Source organism: Fukomys damarensis, unplaced genomic scaffold, assembly GCF_012274545.1.
Source record: "Fukomys damarensis isolate Sample0158 unplaced genomic scaffold, DMR_v1.0_HiC HiC_scaffold_9, whole genome shotgun sequence".
Classification (NCBI taxonomy): Eukaryota; Metazoa; Chordata; class Mammalia; order Rodentia; family Bathyergidae; genus Fukomys; species Fukomys damarensis.
The window spans coordinates 44,410,420-44,420,778 of NW_022900921.1; the positions used below are offsets into that span (position 1 = coordinate 44,410,420).

General features: G+C 48.8%; 1 protein-coding gene across 1 annotated transcript in view; it reads right to left on the bottom strand.

Moving 5' to 3' along the window:
* Tbc1d8 (TBC1 domain family member 8) overlaps positions 1 to 10,359 on the bottom strand; it is an 86,583-nt gene that overhangs the window by 16,933 nt on the left and 59,291 nt on the right. Inside the window, exons 6-10 of the mRNA XM_010637126.1 lie at positions 8,090 to 8,297; positions 5,688 to 5,870; positions 4,843 to 5,010; positions 3,023 to 3,173; positions 739 to 953 (exon numbers count right to left, since the gene is read on the bottom strand). Coding sequence (XP_010635428.1) covers positions 739 to 953; positions 3,023 to 3,173; positions 4,843 to 5,010; positions 5,688 to 5,870; positions 8,090 to 8,297 — 925 coding nt within the window. The remainder of the gene's footprint in view (positions 1 to 738; positions 954 to 3,022; positions 3,174 to 4,842; positions 5,011 to 5,687; positions 5,871 to 8,089; positions 8,298 to 10,359) is intronic.

Genomic DNA, 10,359 nt, shown 5'->3' on the forward strand with positions numbered 1-10,359 from the left:
TCAAGCCCTGTCTGACAGCCCACTCCGGCCCACTCTACTTTTAGGTATCTCATAAGTCCTTAAGTCGCGAGTCGTCATGCTGACTATAACAAGAATGAACAAAATGTAGAGCGAATGCTAATTTTTTTAAAAATTATTACAGTGAAAGACACACTGCCATGAATCTCCCTCAAAATACTCCCCCATCTGCAGACACACTTATCCCATGGTTCTTGCCACTTTCTGAAGCAGGTCTGGAGTCCTCTTTCATGAGTGTCTTTACAAGGTGTGATCAAAACTATAGAGAATGCTGTGGAGCGCCCCCCAACAGAAGAGCACCTCATAAAAACATGACACTGTCTCCGTCCACCTTATTCACTGGATCTAGCACTGTGTGACCCTGGCTCTTCCCCAAAGTCAAACGGACTGCAAAAGGGAAAGGTTTTGATCGATTCAGGACAAGGCAGCCAGGACAGCATAACGAAAAGAGGACTCCAGAACTGCTTCAGAAAGCAGCAAGAACGATGGGATAAGTGTGGTCAAAGCAAGGGGGAGATTCTGAGGGGGATTCGTGGCAACATGGCTTTGACTGTGTTACTTTTATTTTTTAATTTAAACATGCGCTGTATTTTCAGCCACAGTTTACTTTGGCTGTGACATGGCTAGTTCTTCCCAGGAAGGGCCTGAGCAGACAGCTCCACAGAGCAGTCCTGAGGACCAGAGCAGTACTGGAGGATGCAGACTCCAGCTAACACCCACCTGGCAGTACCCAATGCGGGGGTTGCGGTGGGCATAGGCCGTAAGCACCCTCCTGAGAGCAGCGATGCCCGTCTCGTTCTGGAAGGCCGGGTGCTCGGGCAGGGAGCGGTGCAGGTCACGCTCTATCTCCTCGGTCACCAGGCAGCACCGCCCCAGCGACTCTTCCACCAGCTTCCCGTAGTAACCCGGGTTCGACCCGAGGTCCGTCACAGCATCTGAGGATGCAACAGCAAGGCAACGTTTCCAGGGGAAGGGACTGTGGGGGTGAGCTACAGGGAGACGCTTGCCTTGCCTGGGACCCCAGCGGGCTTTCTTCCTCACTGAGGAACAGAAAGCACTTTGAGACCACACACAGAACACCTCCATTTCTGTCACTTAGCCTAGTACAAAAATAGGAAAAGTTCTATATAAGGAGAGAAAGTCTGTATTAGAAATTACCTTAGAGCTAGGGGTGCACCTCAGTAGTAGAGGGGGTGCTGAGCATGTGCAAGGCCTGGGGTTCACTCCCAGTACATGCACAAAAGAAATCATTTTATTAATATGCTTTAAGAGGCTGCATTCCTTAGTAACAGGAAGAGTGCGTCACAAGTACAGACACCGTTGTCATCCATTAGCTCACAAAAGTGTCAGGTACCAAAGTGCAAAGCACCCTAGGATTAAGGCCAGCAACTGCCAAAGAGGAAGACCCTGCTGCCTACGAGGAATTCTGAAGTGCAAACCAAAGCTGAACAACCAAGCCCCCAACTCGAGCTGGCCACTCACTGCCAGGCCAAGGCTCGGCCTCTAGGGGCAGGGGGTGGGGAGGGATGAGAGACTGATGGGGCACAGACTTTCCTCACCCAGCACTGAGCCGGGACATCCAGGGTTCTAGCCAAGCTCCCCTCCCGAGGGCTGGCACCCAGCTGGGCAGGGAGAGCAGACAAGCACCCAATTCATCCTTAACCCTAGACGAGATTTCCAATTCTGTCTGGGTAAATAAACACTGCTCCACATCAGCTCTGTCTCCAGTGGGAATGCGATTCTATCCCCACTGGGCACTCACACGGAATAAACAGCATTCACACCAAGAGCTGCCATCAGCTCAGCCAGCGAAGAGGAAGAACAGCCCTGTGTGCCTGCAGCTTCCGGGATCCCATGTGGATCCAGGAGGCCTGGCACCAGGGAAGTGCATGTGCGCATGCGTGCGTCAGAGACCGGAGGATGGGGTCAAGGGCGCTCACAAGCAACAGCTTTCTGGGGGGGTACCCAGAGCAAGGCTCCCTCCTTCACGCTCCTCTGTGTTACACACCCTGATGTTATTAGATAGAGTTTATAAAGGGCTTCCATAGCGTCTTTGGTAGGAGCCGCAGAAGCAGCTGGAGGGAGAAGGGTGGGTGCTGGGCCGGGAACAAGGTGGGAACGAGCAGGGGAAGCTCAGCAGGATCGGCCATGAGGGCAGAACGCAGGAAGCCCGGGATGAGCACCTGGGGCAGAAAGGGAAGGAGGCCAGGTCCTGGGGAGGAGAGAGTGGGGTGGAGGGCACCAGCTAGAGGCTGAATGCGAGGAGGCAGGGTGCTTCCAGCTCAGTAGGCGGAGCCGTCTGTGGACCCCGCAGGTACCTGCCCTGGGAAGCAGTTGGACCATAAGGTGGCAGGGCCTTCCCCGCCTGACCTTCGGCCCCAGCCTGACCCAGCAGCTGGGGACAGACACTCAAGGGCTGTGCAGCAAGACTCTGATCGCCACTTGGCCCCAGAAACACCCCAAAGAGGGAGACCCTGGCCCTGTCGCCACTGAAGAGTAGGTCATGGTGGAGGAGAGGGACAGAAATGACATCTGCAATGGGGCCCTAGGGACACGGTGCCTTTAATGCAGGAAGGGCTGGAGTAACAGTCAGGGCAGCTGGGCAGGTGCTGTGCAGTTGGCCAGGATTCCTGTCCTAGGAAGATGCTTCATTTCAGAGGCTTCTTAATGGAATGCACAACACTATGGACTTAGAGCCATTCTTTTATTTATTTTTTTAAGACAAGGTCTCACTATGCAATTCAGACTGGCCGTGAACTTGTGAAGATCCTCCTGCCTCAGCCTCCCAAGTGCTAGGATCATGAACATACCAAGTCATTCTTAAAGATGGGATCACATTGCCCAGACCTGACCCTTACAGGAGGACACTGTTACCCAGGGACCTCAGGCCACGAGACCCAGAGCCTGCAGCCAACACAGCAGTGGTTCCAGGGTCCTCAGCTGGGAATTCAGAGAACCAAGCCACGTGCACATGCTGCTCACAGGCCGAAGACCCCCCACACACCTGAGAAGAGGAGCCAGAGCCGCCCCCGCAGAGCCTCGGGGATCCCCATGGCCACCAACTTGCGGATCTTCTCAGTGCGGAACATGCACACAGTCCTGCCATACTCCGAGAAGTGGTCGTTCCACAGGCTGACCTTGATCTGCTCCCGGGACTGGAAAAGGAAACGAGTACTGAGGACAGAGCAACCATCCACAGCCTGGGATGGAGGAAATGATGTCTACAGGGACCCACAGCAACAGCAGTGACGCTGCAGGTGAACCTAGGCACAGAAGACGCCGAGATGAGCGCCACCCCTGCAGGAGCTGAGGGCCAAGGCAGAGGGGAGATCTCTCCATCAATAAAATGCAGTGTCCTTGGTGAGGCTGGTAAGAACAAACTGGTCCAAACACTGAAGTAACAGTGTGGTGATGCCCAGCTGTGATCTCACTCAGGAGGCTGAGGCAGGAGGATTGCCAAAAGTTCAAGGTCAATCTGGGCTACATAATGAGTTCAAAGCCAACCTGAACGGGCCAGGGATTTAGCTCAGCGGTTCGGTGGCCTGCCTTGCAAGCGCAAGGACCCGAGTTCAATCCCCGGTACCAAAAACAAAGCCAGCCTGAGCTACATAGCAAGACTCTGTCTCAAAACAAACAAAAACAGGGCTGGGGATTTAGCTCAGTGGTTCCACTGCCTCACAAGCACAAGGTCCCCAGTTCAATCCCCGGTACCAAAGGAAAAAAAAAAAAAAACCAAAAGTATGCCAGTGACACAGCAAAAAAACAAAAACAAAACAAATACTGAAATGTAGCTCAAATCAGATGAAGAGAACAGAGAACACTAGGGAATGCCTCCTTGGGGTGTTGGTCAACATGGCACCAGCTGCTAAAATAAGGTCAGTTTGGGGGCGGGGGCAGAGGTGTCATGATTTGCCCTGAACTTCCTGACAGCCAGAGGGAAAAATGAAACCTGGAAAAAACCATTCTGTTACAAACAAGAAAATCACTATTTTTCTGGGCAACAAAATTTTTTTTAAATTATCCCTAGATGGCAGGAACATTTAGGAGCTTCTAAGTAACATTTGCAGCTACTTTTAATAACCTACATTCTTCATAATGAGAGACTCATACATGTAAGTCCACTATTCTTGTGCATTTAGTCAATAGGAGTTGACTGCATATCTGTGTATAATTTCAATTTGAGAAAATAAAGCTACCGACTGATTATAATAAGGCATGTTAAGTGAGTGGAGTTGACTGCATATCTGTGTATAATTTCAATTTGAGAAAATAAAGCTACCGACTGATTATAAGGCATGTTAAGTGACCAAGACACAGCCTGGGTAACAACGTCCACAACTGCCTGATCCTCATGGCTACAACATGGCTGCCCTCCCTCCAAGGTTCCAGCAGAGTTCAGTTTCCATTTCCCAACCGTATGTGACTTTTGCCTCAGGTTTCCCCTGTTAAGACTTAGTGCAGCAAAGTATTTTTAGCTCAGTAAAACCAGAAGACAGACAACCCTTTCTCCCAGAGAAACAAAGCAGACCTGGTACAAGAGGCACATAGATGTGACTGTGGAGCAGGGGATGCACTTATGGGCACCTGGAAACCCACAGGGACAGCGCTGCCAGCTGTCTGGCCACATATAAGTGCAGCACGAGAGACACCACAGAACAGGTGCTGAGAGCCAGTGCCCCTCAGCCTGAGCCCCAAGGAAGCAGGAAGGGAAGCTCTCCCTGCTCAAAGTCCCCAGCCGCCTCTGCCACCTGAGGTCCCAGATGCAGTGTTATCTGGCCCAGGAGCCCCCCCACCCCACCCAGGAGGCAGAGCCACCTCACCCACCAGGTGCGAGTCAGGGCTCTGGCTGCCTGACTGAGGGAAGACGGGGGTCAGGGACTCGGGGCACGGCAGTGGGCTCTTCTCACTCTCCTCGCTGCTCTGAGGGGACACCATTTCGAGATCCCCAAACTTGTGGTCACCACACATGCTTGAGTAAAACACAGGTGTTGTCTGCATGGCAGAGAGAGAGAGAGGGGGAGAGGGAAGGAGAATATATACACAATTATGTCAATTAAATTAAAATGTATTACCTATTTGTGGTGGGCGTGCTTGTAATCCTAGCACTCTGGGAGGCTGAGACAGGAGGATCACAATGCAAACCCGGCCTGGGCCACTTGGTGACTTAGTGAAACCCTATCTGTAAATAAAAAACTGAAAAAGGGCTGGAGATGTAGCTCAGTGCAAAGGTCACAGGTTTGATCTGCAGTACCACCAAAAATTATTAAGTAAAAATAGAAATAAAAATATATTTTTCAAGAAAGTCATGGAAGATGAGGACCTAGCAAACCCAGTCTACTGCAGCTTTCTAACCACACAGCAATGAAACTTTTCTCCCAGGTCTCATCTGCCCCAAATAACATCACTACAGGGGATGGGGTATCACATCCTTCAGTGTCACAGGCCACCTCCGCAGCACACCACCCGCCATCCAACGTGTGGGGCACACGTCCCCCTACCCTCCAAGTCATGGGGTACACAAGCCCTGTTGGCACAACTGACCCATGTAACCCACGGAGCCACCCAGTTCATCGAGTGACCCCAGACCAGCACGCAGCACAGCAGCTTCCAGCCCGCCTCTCATCCTGAGAGCGGTGGGCAGGGCAGGCCGCCACCCTGAGGGCTCCTACCATGTCGTCATCGTAGCGCACAGGGTGGTCAGCGTGGACCTGCTTCAGTCTCGCCAGCAGGCTCTCCACCAGGCCCTCCCGGTCCCTGAGCTCGATGAACTGGAAGGCCATCTTGCTGCGGATGCTGACGATGATGGGATTGGGCAGCAGGCTTGTGTCCTCCATCTTCTCGATGCTCACGACCTGGCGAAACACAACAGGCACCGGTCAGCGAGGAAGGCAGGTGGGCACTCAGTGAGATGCTCAGCAGCTATCCCAAGAGGGACAGCAAACACCAGCACTGCATAAGGCCCATGCCAAGGGTAAAGGGTGCAAGGCGGCAATCTTCACAGCCTCAGCTCAAGGGTCCACTAAGCACCAAACGGGAATGAGAGCTGTGGCACATATATGCGACAGAGTAAATAGCATTTGGTCTTAAAAAGGAAATTCTGTGTGGCCAGGGATTTAGCTCAGTGGTTCCACCACCTGCCTTGCATGCAAAGGGTCCCGAGTTAGATCCCAGGTACAAAGAAAAAGGAAATCCTGGCCCATAGCACAACATGAACCTTCAGGACATTACACCATGTGAAATAAATCAGCTACAAAGTGACAAATAAATGCTGAATGAGTCCATTTATATAAGGTACCCAGAGCAGTCAGCTTCATGAGAACATGGTTATTTGGTGGAGGTCAGGCAGAGAGTGGGTTTTTCAGGCTGGAAAGATGAAAAGGTTCTAGAGGTGGATGGTAGTGATGGTTGCACTTAAAGTGACTGAACTTCACACTTACAACGATTATGATGGTAAACTTTTTATGTTACGCATGGTACCAGAAAAAAATACAGGAGGCATCTTTTCAATTTCTTAGTCCACTGATAAGAATATTTGTAAAATGAACATATTTACTGCAGAATGGTAACGTGGACATGGGAGATCGTAAAGAACACCCCTCTGGGCAGAAGACACAGGAGCAAAACGCCGAGGGCTCGATGGGAAAGGGCTGCTGTCCCATCTCGGCGATGCCTGGAACCAAAGGATGGAGCTGCTCAGGTCTGAAAGTAAACTGAGGTTGGCCCCGATTTCCAAGAAGAGAATTCCACAAGCTGATGAAGAGAGGGCCGACCCATACAGGAAGCATTTTAAAATCCTTAACTCAAGTTCCAGGAGAAGAGCCAAGCAATTTGCCATTTATTTTCCAAATGTGAAGCTTTTTATAGCGGGCTCTTTTCTTTTTTTGGTAAGCGAAAGGGGAAGATCCTTTCCTAAGAGCTGTTGGAAAAGCTGGAATTGCTAGACTGGGTGTGTACCTCTTAATAACAGCTTTGTCATTAATGTGGGGGTGAGCATTCTCTCTTCTCCCCCATCACTTCTAGGTGAATGTCAGGCTGCCACAGAAACAAGAGAAGCGGTAATGGCCCAATTCAGGTCCTGCTCCCCTCAAAAAGCCCATCCATCTTCAGTGCTCACTTAGGCAACACATATACTAACATCAGATGGCTGTGCGACCATCCCCTCCCATGTCCCATCCCACAGCCAGGACTGCAGTTGATCTGCTTTGGGTAAGGCAGGAAGGCTTCCCCGAAGTTAACATGTGAGAAGCCGGGTTCCCGTTGGGGTGGTATTAAGGGGTGTGGGGCCCTTAAGCAGCAGGGCCTGGTGAAGGAGGTGAGGTCAGGAGCATGCCCTGTGGCACCCTGGGGTTCCCGTCCAACCACATGACCTCTCCGTTCACACACATTCCGGCCACCGTGACACCACCCCCCAGGAGCCAGCACCAGCACTGAGCACAGCTGGTGTCACACTCTTGAGCCTCAAGAGCAACATCAACTTCTTGTGATATAAGTGTGCTCAGCCTCAAGCACTGTCACAGCAAGAGAAAAGGGACGGGCTTCAGGAGTACAGGTGACAGAGGCTGCTACGGAAGGGCATGAGTTCTGCTGCTCAAATGTGGGTATGTAAAATAACCACAGTGAGTCTTTACTCTTTTGAGAAGACACTATAAGGGGAATCACAGGTAAATGGATAAAAGAGAATGTGGCATTTACACACAAAGGAGCACTACTCTGCCATAAAGAAAGATAATCTTGAGTCATGTGTAGGAAAATGGATGCACACTGAGACCATACTGTTTAGTGAAATAAATCAGACACACAAGCTTTAATATCACATGATTTCTCTTATATGAGAAACCCAATGCATAATATAGAGCAAAATAAAAGATCACAGTCAACAGGAGAGAGAGAACTTTAGGAAACGGGAAGGGGATCAAGAAATGGAAAAAGAGATGTAAAAAGAATAAAGATGTATTGTGCACATGTACCAACTCCTCAGGAGGGGTGTGATCATTATATACTGCAAGCATGTACTCACAAAAATAAAATTTTTTTAAAAAGTACACAGTGGGTGGCAGAGGCAGTGCTCTACCTCTCGGAGAGGCAGGACCACGGTGCAGCGGCCGTCCTCACGGCTGGCAAAGCAGATGTAGCTGTCGGAGGTGAACATCCGGCCCGCGGTGTGGCAGCGGCTAAAGGGCGTCCAGAGGGCGCAGTCCACCACCGCACGCAGCTTCTCCTTCCGGGGCAGCCGGAAGAAGGCTCGGAAGAACTCGTTCTGTGCTCGCGCCTCCAGGTCCCTGGGCAAGGCAGGAGAGGACGAGAGGAGCAAGGAGGTGAATGGACCTGCGAGTTGACAGAGAGTCGAGAGCGCTCACACAGTGACAGAGGGAGATGCTCAGCCCGATAGGTGAGTGTGGAAAGATGCTGCATCCCCACCCCAGCCTGTCAGCCCTTTGCCCTTCACAACCCGTTCACGGGTCATGTACTGTTCCTGACAGAAATCATTTAGTGAACCCAAAAATACAGATTTCTTCCTACTTTAACACTGAAAATCACCACCAGAATGGCCAAAAAAGCCAAGCGTGAAAGTCAGATAAAATAAGTGATGGTGAGGGTGGAAGGAGACGGGGACCCTTAAACCCTCCGGGAGGAAATTTAAAATAGTGAGCTGTGTGCGGGACATCTCAAAACACCTTGGGAGGCTGAAGGGAGACAGACTCACCACCTGACCCAGAAACTCCACTTCTAGTTTACATACCCAAGAAAACTGAGAACGTTCACTCACCAACTTGCACACAACTATCTATAGCCATCTCTTCTGTGATAACTGAAAGGCAGAAACTGCACAAATTTTCATCAGCTGATGAGTGGATAAACTGTTGTGTATCTCTGTAGGATAATTATTATTCATTTTTTAATAGCAGTGCATGATGCTGAAAGAAGCCAGCCACAAAAAGGCCACAGAGTACCTGACTCCATTTATATGAATTCTAGAATAGGCAGCCTGTGAAGTCAGAAATAGGGGAGCAATTGTGCAGGGCTTGAGGGAGACACAGGAATTATGCATGGCTGTTCATGAACATGGGGTTTCTTTGGGGGGTTATAAAATGCTACAAAACTGATTGTAGTGATGAGTGCACAGTTCTATGAATATGATAAAAGCTGAATAGTACCTTTAAGGGGTGAATTATACCACACATGAATGCCAAAAAAAATACAAGAGTCTACAAGTAGATGTACACATATTGTTAGTGTTGTAAACAGTTAGTATAGCCTGAAGCCTGAGTCTATCCAGAATGGTTGTAATGAATTTTGACATCATGTTATGGATAAATAAGCATTGAAAAATAAACCAAAAAACCACAGTAAATACTCCCTTTAACTTTTTGTACACTATGTTATGTAATTTCTATTTTACCATGAGGCTGATATATTCCAATATTTTGAAAACATCAGTATTAATGTTGAGTTTGCAGAGGTAACCTAACCAACTACAATTATGTTTGGTACTAAGAGATACACCTTTCAATAAAATTACTGAAAAGGAAAAAAAAAAATCTACACATCTACACTTCCTCCAGGGGGCGCCAGAAGAACAGAGACTCACCACGCACCCTCCCAAAGGTCACCAAGAATGGAAGGCAAGGCCCCAAGTTCCTCATGAGCCAGCTGTCCAAGTTTAAATCTTAAAAAAGTATCTCATGAAGCTGAAAGGAAAATGGTGGGTAGAAGAGAGGGACAAAGGAAGGTTGATTAATGGGCACTAAGTTAGAGAAGGATAAGGAGTTTTGGGTTGCTACTGCACAGCAAGGTAACTGTAGATATCAACCATGTACTGGGCTCATAAAAAGGTATGATAAAGGGTTTTAAATATTTGAATATTTTCCACCTTAAAGAAATGATAAATCTTTCAGTAGGGATATTTGACCTGATTTAAGTATTACACAATGTATAAAAGTATCAAAATGCCACATTATACCCCATTAACATGTATAATTGTTATTTTTTTAAATCAGTTAAAAATTTTTAAATACAAATAAAGCAGAAAACTGACATCTTCAATCCAGAATCATGCTGGCCCCATTGGCTTTGATGAAAGTTAAATCAGTGCTTATTCCCTGTAGCATCCAATACACACGGCTCTGGCACCAGTGGCTTCCCTTGTTCCTCCCAGGAATGACTTCTTGACTTCCCTGCAGGAGCTAGTCAAAGCCAGAGTCAAAATAATAGTAAGGAGCAGAAACAACATCACCTCACACTGAGCTCCAGGAAGGGTAGGAGGACTTACATTTACTTTATACCCAAGCCCTCAAAATAAGAATAAGGTATTAAAAAAAAAAAAAAAAAAAAGAATAAAGT